We start from the raw sequence: 16,918 nt of genomic DNA on the forward strand, positions 1-16,918 counted from the left end.
GTGGGGCGGGGTGGGGTGGGATATGGAAGCAGAGAGGAGGCAGTGGCCAGGGAAAGCTTACCTGGAGAGAGCCTGGATGGCTTTCCCCACGTTGTTGTTGATGTCCAGTTCCTTCGTCGGCTCATACTGGTATGATCTGGTCTTGAACAGAAACTTCCAGGGACAGGCCATCTCTGTGGCTTTCCAAAGCAGGTCCCTTCTCTGGACTTAAACTCAGAAGTTCTTCACGGTGGGGCTGAAGAAAGACGAGGAGTTGGTGACGGAAGGTTGACGAAGAGTTTATAGAACTGGCCCTTTGATATGGTTGGTTTACTACAGAATCATACCAAAGCTAACTAACATAAGTCTTGAAGAGCCACTTCATCAATGCTTCACAACCTCTGTTCCTATTTTGGGGTTGGCTCTGGGAATCCTATGGACATAGATTTTAACTCTGCAAAGCCATCAAACAATCTAAAGGAAGAACACTGGACCATAGTTCAACAAGGACATAGCACATAACCCTGTGAACTTCCTTTATCGGACCTGCCAGCCCACCTGATCTGGGCAAGCAAGCTTCAGCACTAGCTGGCCCCAGGCAAGGTGGGGAGGAGGAACCTGCTGGCCACTGAAACATGGGTGCCTTTGCCTGGACCTGCAAGATCTTGTGGGCAATTCTAATTAGCAGCTGTCATGTTATACCTGTTATTGGGGAAAGTGCTCACAGTATAGCTGCCTTTCTTTGAAGATTTTGCAATTGTTGACAATGTTATCTTTTTTATCCTTTGGGAAGGAAATAATTATTTCTGGGGGGAAAAAATGCACTCATGTCTCAATATTTGAGATTATCTCCTTTAAAAATGACCAAAAAAGGTAGACCTAAGTGAAGGCCCAGATCTGGCCTGGGCTTGACCCCAGCACACCTCCTCACTGGAAAAACATTTTGCACTGGGAGGCAATACGGTGATTATAAGAATCATAGAGCCCCCAAAGCTGGGTCAAACCCTGCCTCTACTGGTTACATGACCTAGATTAAGTTATTTCACGGAGACTCATTTCTTCATCCATAAAGTAGGCTTAAGAATGTCCATCTTAAAAAATTTGTTTGGGAGGGGAGAGGTGTATGTCATCAGGATATGAATAGGATAATCTTTGTACAAAAAATTCTTAGCGGATTACTCCCCACTGTCCAGTCTGATTTTTCCAAAAGGTTTTCCCTTGAAATGTAGCAGCCACAGCAAATGTTGCAGGGAAAGAAAAAAAAATCTGAACAAGATGGCCTGTTCAAATGGCCAGACCTCATGTTGGCATCGCTTAGAATTTCCACCAGTTTATCTCTGAGGGCAGAAAATTCCCAAAGTTTTCTGAGTCTTCCCAAACAGGAAGAAACAAAACCCTCTCCAAACAGCAGCTTCCCCAGAAATCAAGACAACTCACCTCACAGCTGCCAGCGCTGGCTCTGCAGGGTACGGACAGGCACACCTGGGGGAGACCTGAGCTTTAAGATCTTCAGAACCGCCTGTAACTCCAGTCCCCTTATCAAGGGTGGCTGAGAGGTTTCACACCAGTGATGCTAGAAAGCCTCAGTCTGCAACTCACTGCCAAGTTCTGATCACACAGGCAGCTAAGAAGTATTTATAGCCACACCACACCATCCAGGGAGACTGTTTTGCATAAAGGTCTCTTTCTGTTTCCGAAGGAAGTATCCCTAGGCTGTGTGTACAGTATGACAGGGACTCCTGGCCTGTGGGTGACCTAATCCTGCTGTGATATCACCTGCTGTGACAACTACTGAGATTCCATCTTCCTGGTCCCCAGTCCAAAAGTTGCAGCTCGTCATTATGAAATGATGGTTTCATTTAACTCAGCCGTGTTACTTCACTCTCAGCATCTGGGGGATTTTTACTCTCTCTCTCTCTCTCAGCAGGGAGTGCCCTGGCTAATCCCTGCCCATCCTTTCAGTTTTCCAGTTTGCGGCAAGAGTCCAGGAAGCTAGGAAATATTGACAGTGGGGAACACACTGGAAAATGCCCAAGTTACAGAATGCCAGGGATGCTGGGTGAGGCCAGTGTTCCAGACAGGTCCCTGACATATTCAGCTTGAGGTTTTTGGAAAGCAACAGAAGCCATTGGCACAGAGAGACTTCTTAGATCTCGCTGTCACTAATGTCTCACCCTGCAGCTCTACATAAGCTATGGTACAATGGCAGGTAGAATTATTTTCTACAGGAAAAAAGTTCCTTGGTTACAAAAGAAGTTATAACTTCTTCTATGGAAAATTATAATTTCTTATAATCCTATGTATTATAGTACTTCAAATACAGCATTTCTATATGGTATGAATTGTTCCATTAGAAAAGTAGAATCACAACAGCCTTAGGGGGGAGTCAAAAGATGGATGGATAAAAGCCACCCTCAAACTCACCACCCTAACACATGGGACTGCCACCATCCATTCAATTCCTTCCTGTCTTTCTCAAATTACATGCAGCCTTATAATGAATTGAATTTGTCTAAGATGGACAAACTAAGTTACAGAAAGACATAAATAGAAGGTCAAAGATCTTTGTTAACCAAATGAATCAATAAAAAAAATAGTAGTAGATTGCAAGGAGTTTCAACATACCAAAGCCATTCTTCTTTCAGGCTTCGGCCAGTTCATTCAAGGAAACCAATACCGCTTGAAGAAAGGTGCAAGAGTCCCTGGGCCCAGGGAGTCCACAGCCTAAAGAAAGAAATGGGTAATTATAGTACAGAGTGGTACATGCAGTGATAGAGGGATGGCACAGCACGGACGTAGCTATATCTGCATTGCTCCGGGAAGGCTCACAGGGGAGAGGACGCGAGGGCAGGGTTTTCAGGGGTGAATAGGAATTTGCTTCACTCTGACTCCTGTACCTACTCCCATATAAGTCTGTCTATACTTGCAGCAAATACATGTAGTAACTCCTCTAACTCCTCCAACAACCCTGTGAAGTAGGTACTATGGAATCCTCTAGAACCCCATCTAGTTGGCATCAGAGCACCTGGTTGAATTTGCTTCAGAAAATGCAGTTATTTTGTTATTTGATCTGTCAAACATGTACAGTTGGGCATTGGATGCATGGGCAGTTAAATCCCAGGGCGTGTGGGCATTGCCATTCACTTGAGACTGGTGCCCTGCCTTGCTCTCTGAGATGCTCCCGCCCTTGATGGAGAGGACCTTGTCCAAATGCAGTTTCTGGGGAGTGTCTCCACATCCTCATTATCTTGTTGTCAGCTTACCTCCTTGAGGGGCCTCCCTTGCATGACCCCCCCCACACACACACACACAAAAGTATATGGCGCTTACAACCATCCAGCTGCCTGTGTGTCCATTGCCATCTTTGCTTTCTCACCCCATGGACAGGTGTGGAAATCAATGCACCTGGAATCTCAGGTGAATCTGTAGCAGAGCCAGGCAGGAACACAGATCTCCTGTCTCCCCACTAAATCAGGAACCCTTAGGGGTAGGGACCATGCTGTTCTCGCCACCCAGTATCCCCCACACCAACTGATTGACACAGGGTGGGCACTCAGGAAAGCATTAACTGAATAAATGATGAATGGAATGATGAGTGGTGCCAATCAAAGGGCCTCTGGAATGCGTGACGCAGGGTAAGGGCTCAGTAACTGTTTCCTTTCCCTGTTCCTTTGCATTCTGGGAACGTCATCAGCCTGAATTTCAAGGCTGCCACATTACCTCGGGGCCCTGCTCTAACATGTCATCTGCCAATCATGACGTCCTTGGCCCGTGGCGGGGTTGGGTCAGCAGTTACTGTCCAACCGAGCACCAGGCTTTGAAGACATGACTGGAATTAGCTTGAAAGGTCCTGGGTTCTCTGCTGAGCTGCTGTGTGACCTCAGAGAAGCCACCGCTCATCTCCGGCCCCAACTTTTCACATGACAAATGGTGGCCAAGATAAAGTGAATAATGAGATATAATAAAATGCTTTGAACTGTGGAGCAAAAAGGCAACCAAACAAGAATTTTTGGTCCCTGCCATGGGTCAGAGAATAATAATTTACCTTTAGACAAAGAGCAAACAGGTAATATGACCTGCCTTCCAAACTACCCTTCCTCAGAGGGGTCAGCTCTCCACCACAAACGTTTGCTTTTAAATTCCCAATTCTCCTTCTCTCTGTAACATTACATTCATTTATTTCTTTTTAATTGGGATAAAACTCACATCACATAAAGTCCACCATTTTAACTATTTGAAAGTGTAGACTTCAGTGGTTTTTAATATACTCACAGTATTGTGTGTAACTATCACCACTATCCTAATACTCTCTTAATCGGTGAACAGTGAAAAAGGAGTAAAAATAACAGTGAACATTTTGAGACACAAAGAGGTTAAGAGATTTGCCATGGTCACCCAGCAGGCAGTTTCTGAGCCAGGACAAACAGCGGACCCTGATGCTCTTGTCTGCAGGTCCAGGGCTGGCTCTATCCTGGGGGTTGTCATGGATCCTGTGGCTTTCGGGGCTGCATGGCTGCTCCCCCCACTCTGGCCCAGCTCCCCCAACAGGCCGCGTTCCTGGGCTGCTTCTGATGATGGACGCAGCAGATGAATGCTGCCGAGGAGAAATCAGAGTATCTTGAAGGGCAGACCTGGGACAGGTGGGCCCCTGGGAGGGTGGGGATGGAGGTTCCGAGGCTGCGGTGGAGAAAAGCCCATCTCCCTCCATTACCAGCACATCACGAGCACCCCGCCAATAGCAACCAGCACTCGTCTCATCATTCTGGGCCTGATTTTTTTCACCAAATAAAATAGATTTCTCCTACACCAAGTTGTGGAGATGGTTCAGCTCCAGTTGACCCTTGGGAGTTAGCAACTCTGAAGCTCTTTCTACAAAAACAATGACCAGAGAGAACACTCACTAAACAAGGCATTTATCTGGACCCGCTGTTTAACCCACACAACAGCCTGTGAAGTGAGAGTAATTACTAATCCCATTTTACAGATGGGGAAACTGAGGCTCAGCCAAGTGAAGTGGTTTGTCCAAGACCACACAGCCAGGCAGAGGTGAGGCTAAAACCCTAGAGCTCCAACTCACAGGCCGGAGTTCCCATCCAACTTTCCCCTTCCAACTTTCCACCCGCTGTGAGGGGCAGAGCCAGAACACAGTCCCAGGGGATCGGGCCTCCTGCGCCACACCCCACTTTCTTGGAACCTTGTCCTTCTCCACCCTCCTGTAATTCTCTATGACAAAGTAAATACCGCTGCCAGGGATCCAGCACATGCTCGATAACTATAGCCAGGCCCTGAGCTTTCAGCATCTCAGCCGGTCCTCCAGCAGCCCTCTGCGAAGGTACTGATTTCATAAGTAAGGAAACTGAGACACAGAAAGTTTGAGCAACCAGCCCAATGTCACTCAGCTCCTAAGGGGCAGAGCTGAGGCTTGGCCCAGGTCTGAGACCAAGGTCCTCGCTGGGTTTGCAGATGACTCCCCACCAGTGTGCCCCTGTGTGTGTGTATGCCCATCTCTGCATGTGAATACACCCCAGGGGCAAGGGAAGGACGTGGCAGGAAGGAGGTGGGAAACTGAGGCCAAGGTAAGAGCGGAGGAGGGCCTGGAGTTGACGATTCTCCCCCAGGTACCAGCATCTGGTGCCAGCTCTGTGCAGAACAAGGCAGACATGGGGGCAGGGGGAGGAGACAGGGAGGAGAGACAGCCCCGCCGGCTGCGTGCCCCTGCTGCACAGAGGCCCCCGTGGGACCCTCTCCCCAGCTCTTTGAGGGAGCTACTGTCATCTCTAATTTACAGAGAGGGAAAGTGACTTGCCTGAGTCATCGGGGGAGTAAGGGGCAGAGCCGGGATTTCAACCCAGAGCTGTCAGGCTCCAAAGATAGGTTCTTTCTATGCCATGTGTTTATGGGGCGTCTGTTAGGTAGGACACAGCACAATGGTGGGCAAAGGGGTGACCCCAAAGACATAGCCTTGTCCTCCTCACTCTCAGAATATGCACAACAAGGGAGGGTGGGCCACCCTTTGCTGCACCCTAAGCGCTACGAGGGCAGGAGGACTCTGTCACCCTTATCGCTGCATTCCTGTGGTACACATAGTAGGTGCTCAAATGTTGATTTCATGGAGGATCTGTGCACATCACTCTACCCAACCCCGTGACAACCCTGCAATGCAAGTGTCATTGTTCCCATTTCACAGGCAGGGTACTGAGGCTCCGAGAGGTGGCCCACTGGCTTAAGGACGCATGGATCAAAACTGGACAGCCAGAAATGCAGGTGGGCACCCTCCCAGCTCCGAAGCCAGGAAGCTCTCCCCCAAGGGGCTCTGCAGTGACTCTAGTGCTCCCCGAAGTGCTCACCTGCGCTGCCCAGATGCCAAGGACACTGGCCTTCAGGGGCTGGAGAGTGGGGTTACTCAAGGAGGCTGAGATCCTTCTGCAAAAGAGACACTTAAAGGACAGGAGAGCTACATGGGGTGAGAGGACAGCGGCGGGTGGCTCAGTCCCAAGGGAAACCTCAACCTCCATCATTTCTAAATGTGAGCATTCATGGTGAAGATGCTGTATCTCTCTGGACCCAGGGAATTCCCACTGTCGTCCAGGAAGCTACAGCTCAGCAGCTCTGGCACGTGGTGTCCCAACAGGCGTAAAGAAAGTAGTAAAGCGACGCTGTGTGGTAGCAATGGCGAGCCACAGGTTCTCAGGGAGGTTGTGCCACCAGCTCTCGGGGCCAAGGTACCTGAGGCAACTCAGAGGGGATTTGGGGTGGTATCTGGAGTAACAGTCCTTTTTTATTTTAATAGTTTACATATTTATTGCTGCGATTACTGCCTGTGACAATTTATTGATTTTTACACTTGTGGAAAATAAACATTTATTTTAGAAATACATTTAAGTTTGGGCCGGCCAAGTGGCGCATTGGTTAAGAGCTGGCTTGGGACGCCAGAGGGCCCCGGTTCGGATCCCACGTATGAGGGCCAGTGACACTGCCCTCCACAGCTAAGATGCTGAACAACAGCTCAACCTGGAGCTGGGCTGCCGTGAGTCACCGGCGACAGTGTAGGCTGCAGTAAAGGTGCAGTGGGTTGCCATAAGCTACTGTGTGTGGCTGGCAGCCAGCATGAGTGGCCAGCAGCTGCCGTGAGCGGCCGTCCAGAAGCCGGCCACTTATCTGCATTGCCCAGGAAGAGCGCAATGATGGTGCCAACTTGGGCCAGTGAAGCAACGTCCTCCACAACTAGACTGAAGAACAAAAGGACAGCAATTTGTCTGTTCCCCTTCCCCCAATTCCCCAGCGCTGTTCCCATCCCCCAATTCCCCAATAAAAATCCTTTAAAAAAAAAAAAGAAAGAAATACATTTAAGTTAAAAAAAATCGTAGATTTAAGGGAAAAATATTTAAGCAAATAATAGTGTAGGTGGTCTGCAGGTGTTACAGAAATTATGAAGGTGGGACATAAGTAACCACAAGGAAAGTATACTAGGGGACATGTGAGTTTGGTTGTGTGTGCGTGTGTGTGTCTCACGGCAAGTCACGTGTCCTGTCGAGGTTTCACTCCCCTTCCCGTAAGAAGAAGGTGATGGGAAGAGGAGCCTGAGGATCTTCCCCATTCTAGTACCTGAAGGCATTAGATTAGGTCTCAAACAGGCCCCTGGGCCCTAAGCCTCACGTCATTTGTTGGCTGACCACTGGAGGGCGTGAGTCACACAAATTCCAGCAGCTGAGCAGCCAAGCTCTCCGGGGGGAATCTACCACCTTGAATGACTTGGAGATGACAGAAGCAGAGGGATTTTTGCTGGAAATGCCCAGGTGGTCACCTGAGGTGGACAGACCTAGGGTGGACCAGGAGGTGGACAGTGTTGATCGCTGAGTCCCCGGAGTGTGGCTCATGCTGGCTGGCACAAGCCTGGCACTTCACGGGCAGGGTTGGCACAGTGGGTAAGGACTTGACCAGCTCTCAGGAGCGTTCCAGCCAGGAATTTCCTTGATGACGCTCCCCAGAACACCCACCCTTCTCTGCCCTTCCATGCCGTTTCCTGGGTTGAGAATTATCGGGGCAAGTCCTGAGGTGTGGTGCTTTAAGCGTCAAGGATTCGGGTGGAAGGGTATTTGGGACATGTGGGGGACATCAGTAGGGGAATGGGGAAGGCCAGGCAGTCATCAAGGGCTCACTCTTCAGCCAGCTACCACAATGGGCAGCAGGAGTTCAACCCCACGGGGAAATTTAAGAAACAGTGTAGAACTCAGGCCTCAGAGTGGCCCTAGCTGAGAGGCCAGGCTACGAGCTGTTTGCCCAGCAATTTCAGAGCATCACCGGTTAAGGCTGTTCCCAGGGGAAGTTAACTCCTCAAGGCCTAATGTGAGCAGAGTGGGATTCCTCGGTTCTGGAAAAGCCGTCAGGCCCAGAGATGCAGATGCTGGCAGCTGGAATTCACAGGGTGCACTGGGAAGAGGGATGTGGGTGGAAGGCAGGCTGTATGGCGACAGGTGGGTTAGGGTTAGGACAAATGGAGGAGGAAGAAAAGTGTTTGGTCACTTTCTCCCCAACTTCACTCTCTGAGGATGTTGGCTGCTGATCCCCGAAGAAGTTCTAAATGCCTTCCCACCAGCTAAGCACACCCTCTTGGGTTCTTCCCTAAATGACTGTGCAGCTTTGGTTGGACCACATCAGCCCTCTGTTCTCTCAAGTAAGGTTCCCTGGAGCCTTTCTAGCTCTGATATCTGGACTTCCTGAATCTCCCACTTCATGCATGTTTTGTCTCTGGTGTTCTTGGGACAGTCCCCTTCCCCACCACAGCGCCCACCAAAAAGCAGAATGCACCTCTGACTCCAGGTTCTGGCCACTTGGTGCACAAAAATGTTCAGGGCCTCATTGCGTATAAGAATCAGAAACAGGGGCGGCCAGGTGGCTCAGCTGGTTAGAGCACGTGCTCTGAACAACAAGGTTGCCTGATCGATTCCCACATGGGCCAGTGAGCTGCGCCCTCCGCAACTAGATTGAAGACAACGACTTGAGCTGAGTGACTGCGAGCTGCCCATGGGCGGCAGGATGGCTCAGTTGGTTGGAGTGCATGCTCTTAACAACAAGGTTGCCGGTTCAGTTCAATTCCCGCATGGGATGGTTGGCTGCAACCCCCCCACCCCCCACCCCACCCCCGGCACAACTAGATTGAAAATTGCAACTGGACTAGGAGCTGATGGGTCCTGAAAAAACACAGTTACCCAATAAAATTTTTTTTTAAAAAGAAAGAAAGAAAACAGAAACAACCTAAATGACCATCACTCGAGAACATCGTACTTGTCCAGATTTAGGGTCCCCCTTTATGGTGGACCATTATATAGTCAAAGAAATGAAGTATATTTGGAATATTTTTATGACAAGGAATAATGTTTATGATATCCATGGAAAAACATCAGAGTATGGTGAAAATGAGCCCCACTCCGTCAAATAAAGGCATAGAAAAAACCTGAGAAAAATACTAAAATATTAGGAGTGGTAGAGCTCTGCACAATGGTTATTTTGTTCTTTACCCTTCTCTGGGTTTTCCATGTGGGAATGAGGGTGGAGCAGGAAGAGCAGAAAGTTTGCTGTGTGTGTAAATCAGAACCTGGGCAGTGCTCTTAGAGGGGGCTGACAGTCTCCAAGAAATGCTTTTATTCCTCCTGTCCTGGCAGCTGGGCTAACAAGGGAAGCCCCTGCATTACTATAGGAGGCAACTTTGGCCTTTGGCACCCGACACGTGTGCTCCTGCCTCATCCTGGTTCCCTGGTTCCATGTAACACGGGGACAGTGGTGACATACACCTCACAGGGCTGCTGTTTAAGTTGCCAGATGAACTACCATCTGGCTAAAGGATGGGGACACAACCAACATTATTATCTCTGTCAGTTAACATATATTTACCTCTTACTATGTGCCAGACACTGTTCTTTATATGTATTGACTCTTATCCTATCAAAACAATCCTCTGAGGTAGTGATGTTATTATTTCCATGTTACTATGAAGAAAAGCACAGAGAGGTTAACCAGCTTACTCAAGATCACACAGGTAGTGTGGGTGGCAGAGGTGAGACTAAAACTTTTGGAGATGGTACCAGCAAGACATGCTGATGGACGGATAGAGAGGATGAGGGAGGTGTCAGGGTGAGTCCCAGGTTTCTGGCTGCTCTGTTTGAGGGGCAGAGATGTCACTTACTGAGCCAGAACAGACAGAAGGGAGAACTGATTTAGGGTTAGGAATAGATCAGGGACTCAAAACTGGATGTGTTAAGGTTGAAATGCCTATGGGACATGAAGGTGGAAATGAATGAATGACTGCAGAATGAAAAAAAAATGCATGAATGACCAACCCCCAGGCAAGAACATTCACAGCACAGCAGCAGAGAGCTCTGGCCAGTCAGGTCAGGGAAGCCATAGAGCTAAAGTGTAATGTTGAAAAAGTTCACAACTGCTTACAACAGGCCAGAGCAGGGAGACACATAGAACAGGAATTGGAGGCAATACGACATTTCAACAATATATTAAGAACCCTGGATCCAGCAACTGCTCTATCTATGCGTGGCAGCCACCATCTCTGGGAAGACTCCTGAACCCAGGAGTGGGGTTTGGGGCAGACACCATGTCCAGAACTCGGTCCTGCCATCCCCACACGCTGCTGGGAACAAAGCACATTCCTCAGCAGTCAGGGCAGTGGGGGTGGGGGTGGGGATTGGCAGGAGGCAGAGGGAGGTAGAGGGATGGGGAGGGAAGGGGAGGTTTCAATCCCCCTTCTCAGGAGACAAAAGGCTCTTCATGATTTAATTAAAATGCCCATCAAAGGCCTCAGAAGATAGAGGCTAGTTGAGATGAAATAAAAAGAGTTGGAGTGAACATATTACAATTTAATGTCATTCCAGGGGCATCTATGAGGTTCTAATATTAGAGAGACAATCCATCACTAAGTTCCCATCTGTCCTGCCATAGTGGGGGCATTTCTGAAGATGTCCAGGTCCCGTTTCAAGAGGCCTGGAGAACTCTCAGCAACTGAGCACCTGTCCATTGTTTCTCAGTGAGAGGAGAGCCATAGGGCATTAGAAAGTGTCTGGTACACGGATGGTGGGCGTTCAATTCATGTGTGTGGAAGGAAGGGAGGGAGGGAGGGAGGTTGGAATTTAGAATTTACCTAATCTAGGCGTGAGCCTAACTTGCATGGACAAATTTTCCTCCAGGTAACCCCATGTCTCATTTTCTCGCCTCCTTGGAGTCTTTGTTCCTATGTCACCTCCTCACTGAGGCCAACCCTGACATCTCTGTGTAAAATTACAGGCATCTCCCTCCCTTGACTCTCCTGATTCCCCTTATCCTGCTCTATGCATCTCCCTCAGAACTTAACTTCACATCCTATGCAATTTGCTTATTTGTTCACTGTCTGTTCCCCCCACCCCTACTAGAACGAAGGCCCCATGAGAGCAGGAGTTTTTGTCTGTTTTGTTCATGTATGTATACCCAGCGCCTAGCACAGTGCCCGCCTCGATAAATAATTGTTAGGTGAATGCATTGACATTCTCTGACATAATATGGCAGACAATACATTTTTTATTAATTGCAATCACTACCATCTTCCAAGGAGAGTGGACCTCAGAGATGATCCTTGGCTGGTGGTGCCCAACCATCCCACTTGGGTGCCTTATCCGCAGGCACAGCTGCCCTGCAGACTCAGAATAACCATGAGTCAGGGAAGGAAATTCTCTTCCAGCATCAACTCAAGGGCCATGGCCCTCACCCCCATGTCCACTCTCTGGCTCTGTGCCCACCAGCCACAAGTCCAAACCCACACACTCCGGAAATAATGAGAAATAATAGGCACCCTCCGGCCCCATTCTCAATACCAGAGTGATGTATACAAAAGCGGCTTTCTTGTCCCTTGCAGACGGCAGGGTGGCTGCCGGGGCTCACGTAGCCAGAGAGAAAGCCCTGGGGAGTGGTCCAGGAAAGCTCTGGACAGTAGTCATCTGTCTGGAAACTATTAGTCCACCGTCTGATGTCGGCAGAACCTGAGCCGGGGGCACTCTTTCTCTTTCAGTTACAGAAATAAACAGTTTTCAAGGCTCCTCAAAACATCCAGGACTTTCCCTGGTTATTGCTGCTGCCAGTACTGGCTTACTTCTTCTTTCATGGTTTAAAACCTGTTTCCTTCTGGAAGCAAAAATTTGATGGAGGCAATTTGAAGAAGAAAAACATTTTTAAATGCAAAGCTGGGTTCATTTTTTCCAACGGCAGTTTCTTGGAAATCTCATTTTTCCAGCAACAGCTGAAAAAAAAGCTTGGCCTCGTGAGTCATCCTTCTAAGTGTCATGAAGGAGAATTTCACAGATGGAAAGAAGCAACTGCCTTTCCCTCATCCACCTTACAGTTAAAGGCTCCATACTATTCTAGCCCAGAGCATCTAGAACCCCCACTCCTTCATCTCTTCCTCCTAGGGCTTAGTCTACAGATCATCCTCAGCTTTTAACACACTACAGGTGTCCAGGTGACTTTTAAAGACTAGAACTCAACATTAAATGCAGGCCTCTTAGCACAGTGGAAAGGGTAGCCTTTTCACTAATTGGTACTGGAACAATTGGGTTTTCATATGGAATATAATGAACTTTGACCCCTACCTCACATCAAACACAAAAATTAATTCATAATGGATTATAGACCTAGACCTGAGAGGTAAAACAATAAAGCTTCTAGAAGAAAACAGAAGAATGTCTTCATGACCTTGGGGCAGGCAAAGATTTCTTAAACAGAACACCAAAAGCACTAGCGGTAAAAGAAGAAGTTGACAAATTGGACCTGATTAAAATTAAAAGCGTCTGTTCATCAAAAGACATTATTAAGAAAGTAAAAAGGCACACCATAGACTGAAAGAAGATATTGGCCATACTTATATCTAAAAAAGGATTTGTATCCAATAATTTCTATAAGTCAACAAGAAAGAGACAATTTGCTTCTACATGGTCACACCAAGCTAGTGCCAGGGCCTGGAACTGGGCTGTAGCCTCAGCCACACTTGCCACCCCCTGCCATTTCTGACCACGGACCCCTACAAGTGAGCGAGCTGTGGGCCTCCGTGAAAACGTATAAGCAGGATCCAAGCGTTCTGCACACTGAGGAAATGTGCTTCCTGAGGGAGTGAATGGAGGGCATAGGGGTGGGGGTAAAATAACACCTGCTGCTCATGAAACTAAATCAGGAGAAAACATTGAGGGAGAGAAAACAGTAAGAAGGTGGCGGAAAACATGAAAACAGGTGAACCATCAAGTGAGGCAAGTGATCTAGAAATTGACAATGAAGGTGTGACCGAAACAGACACCGACGCCCCTCAAGAAATGAGAGATGAAAATGTAGAGATAACTAAGAAGATGATGGATCAGGCACATGATAAAAAAAAAGGGGGAGGGGGCTGGCATTGAAGCCCTAAATGGTGGTGAACTACAGAAAGCCATTGACTTGTTCGCAGATGCCATCAGGCTGAACCCTCGCTTGGCCATTCTGTATGTCCACAGAGCCAGTGTCTTCATCAAATTACAGGAACCAAATGCTGCCATCCGAGCCTGTGGCAGGCCTATTGAAATAATTCCTGATTCAGTTCAACCCTACAAGTGGCGAGCAAAAGCACACGGACTTCTGAGCTACTGGGAAGAAGCAGCCCATGATCGTGCCCTTGTGTGTAAATTGGATTAGGATGAAGATGCTAGTGCAATGCTGAAAGACGTTCCACCTAGGGCCCAGGAAATTGCAGAACATTGGAGGAAGTATGAGCTGAAACGTGAAGAGAGAAAGATCAAAGAAAGAATGAGAGGATGAAGAAGGCTCTGGAAGAAAATTTGAGATCCCAGAGGGAGGAAGAAGTCAGGCAACAATCAGGAGCTCAGTAGGGCTTTTTTCCAAGTCGCTTTCCTGAGAGAATGTCTAGAGTAGGAGCAATGCCTGGGCTCAGGGAAATTCTTAGTGATCCAGAGGTTCTTGCTGCCACGCAGGATCCAGAAGTTATGGTGGCCTTCCAGGATGTGGCCCAGAACCCAGGAAATATGTCAAAATATCAGAGCAGCCCAAAGGTTACGAATCTCATCAGTAAATCATCAGCCAACTTTGGAGATCAAGTGTAATGCCCTTCTGACAAATAAAGCCCTTGCTGAAGGGGAAGCAACTTAGATCACCCAATGAATGTTGCAATAATACAAACCAGTGTACCTCTGACCTTCTCGTGAACAAAGCTGGGGTGATTTGCAGAGAATCCCTACCCCTTTGCCCCAAATGCACCATTTTTACAGTGTTTAGCCATTACGGTGCTCGTTCGGATGTTTTCCTACTAGGAATTACAAACTTTAAACACTTTCAAACCTTAAAAATACTTAAAACCAAATTAAAAGGGTGTGTTAAACCCTACATTTTTCTTTACTAATCACAAAAAAAGAAGGAAAAAGACAATTCAATTTTTAGAAATAATAAACAGTGTTTACTTCAAAACAGAGAATTTCCAAGCGGCCAACAAACGTTTGAAAAGGTGCTCAACATCGTTAGTCATCAGGAAATGCAAATTAAAACCCACGAGGAGATACCATGACACAACTACCCAAATGGCTCTAACTTGAAAAACTGGCAATACCAAGTGTTACTGAGGATGTGAAAAAACTTTCCTGGGAGTGTGAATAGGTACAAGCACACTGGAATACTGTTTAACAGCATCTACAGGTATCTACAGATCATCTGTAGGTATGCCTATCTTATGACCTAACAATTCCGCTCCACAAAGTGACTGCATATGTTCACCAATACACACTGCAGTACAAGTTGTTGTATTCAAAAGTGGATAACCCACAGCCAGTCAGCCTGAGGGTCAATCCCACCCACTGATATGCCAATAGCAATCAAGGCTCAACTATAACAGGAGGACACACACAACCCACAGAAGAAGTACTTCTGGAGTACCCAGTGCAGGTGACCAGGGAGACCGTGCCTGCGCCACTGGGCTCCACAGGGCACCTAGTACATACGGTCACCCAGCCAAAACTGGAAGATGTAGTATATCTACCTAATACATAGAAACAAAAACAGAGGCAAACAAAATGAGGAAACAAAGGAATACATCCCAAATGAAAGAACAGGAGGAAAGTAAAAAAAAAAAAAAAACACTAAACTAAATGGAGGCAAGCAACCTACAAGACACAGAGATTCAAAACAATGGTTATAAATGCTCAAGGAACTTAGTGAGAACTTCAACAAAGAGATAGCAAGCATAAAAAAGGACATAGAAACCATAAAAAAAGAACCAGTCAGAAGTGAAGAATACAATAACTGAAATGAAGAATGCACTAGAAGGCATCACCAGCAGACTAGGTGAAGCAGAGGATGGAATCAGTGATTTGGGAGACAAGGTAGCAGGAAACACCCAATCAGAACAGCAAAAAGGAAAAAGAATCCAAAAAAATGAGAATAGTTTAAGAGACCTCTGGGACAACATGAAGTGTAATAACAGTCGCATCATAGGGGTACCAGAAGGAGAAAAGAGAAAGAAAAGGGTTGAGAACCTATTTAAAGAAATAATGACTGAAAACTTCCCTAACCTGGCAAGGAAAATAGACATATGAGCCCAGGAAGCCCAGAAAGTCCCAAACAAGATGAACCCAAACAGTCCCGCACCAAGACACATTATAATTAAAATGGCAAAGGTTAAAGACAAAGAGAGAATACTAAAAGCAGCAAGAGAAAGGCAACTAGTAACTTATAAGGGAGCCCCCATAAGATTGTCAGCTGATTTCTCAACTGAAATTTTGCAAGCCAGAGAGATTGGCAGGAAATATTTAAAGTGATGAAAAATAGTAAGGACCTACAACCAGCAAGGCTATCATTTAAAATCAAACGACAGATAAGGAGCTTCCCAGACATGAAAAATCTAAAGGAGTTCCTCACCACCAACTCAGTATTACAAGGAATGTTAGAGGGACTTCTTTAACATGAAACAAAATAAAAAATATGAATAATAAAATAGCAACAACTACATACCTATCAACAATTACTTTCATTGTAAATGGATTAAATGCTCCAATCAAAAACATAGGGTAGCTGAATGGATAAGAAAATAAAACCCTTACGTATGCCGCCTACAAGAGACGCGCTTCAGATTGAAAGACACACACAGACTAAAAGGAAAGGGATGAAAAAAGTTATTTCATGAAAATGGAAATGGGGGGAAAAAAAGCTGTGGTAGTAACACTTATACCAGACCAAACAGACTTTAAAACAAAGGCTATAACAAGAGATGAAAAAGGACCCAGCAATCCCACTTCTGGGTATCTATCCAAAGAAACCCAAAATGCTACTTCAAGGGAACGTGTGCATCCATATGTTCATTGCAGGATTGTTTACAATGGCCAAGATGTGGAGGCAGCCTGGGTGTCCATGGATGGATGAATGGATAAAGAGTTGGTAGTACTTATATACAATGGAATATTGCTGGGCCATGGAAGGTAATGAATGGGCTCTTGCCATCTGCAGTGGCATGGATGGACCTGAAGGGTATTGTGCTGAGTGGAGTATGTCAGACAGCAAAAGACAGACCCTTATATGTGGAATCTAAAGAACAAAATAAGTAAACAAATGAAACAGAAAACACTCACAGATATAGAGGACACTTTGATGGTTGCCAGATAAGAGGGGTTTGGGATGGGTGTGAAAGGGGAAGGGATTAAGAAGTACAAATTTGTTGTTACACAGTAGTCATGGGAATGTAGGGTGTAGCATAAGGAATATAGTCAATAATATTGTAATAACTATGCATGGTGTCAGATGGGTACTAGATTTATCTGGGTGATAGGTGGAAGGGGTTTGGGGGGCGGGGTGAAAAAGGTGAAGGGATTAAGAAGTACAAATTGGTAGTTACAAAATAGTCATGCACATGTAAAGTAAAGCATAGGGAATATAGTCA

The 16,918-nt window shown here is 46.8% G+C and overlaps 1 protein-coding gene and 1 pseudogene across 1 annotated transcript in view; one reads left to right on the plus strand and one right to left on the minus strand.

Moving 5' to 3' along the window:
* NOS2 (nitric oxide synthase 2) overlaps positions 1-2,692 on the minus strand; it is a 38,720-nt gene extending 36,028 nt beyond the window's left edge. The window contains exons 1-2 of the mRNA XM_019646963.1: positions 2,605-2,692; positions 62-235 (exon numbers count right to left, since the gene is read on the minus strand). Coding sequence (XP_019502508.1) covers positions 62-171 — 110 coding nt within the window. The 5' untranslated portion in view covers positions 172-235; positions 2,605-2,692. The remainder of the gene's footprint in view (positions 1-61; positions 236-2,604) is intronic.
* Positions 2,693-8,443: 5,751 nt separating this feature from the next.
* On the plus strand, positions 8,444-14,099 carry LOC109385098 (hsc70-interacting protein pseudogene; annotated as a pseudogene).
* Positions 14,100-16,918: the final 2,819 nt, after the last annotated feature.

The sequence above is a fragment of the Hipposideros armiger genome, unplaced genomic scaffold, assembly GCF_001890085.2.
Source record: "Hipposideros armiger isolate ML-2016 unplaced genomic scaffold, ASM189008v1 scaffold_108, whole genome shotgun sequence".
NCBI lineage: Eukaryota > Metazoa > Chordata > Mammalia > Chiroptera > Hipposideridae > Hipposideros > Hipposideros armiger.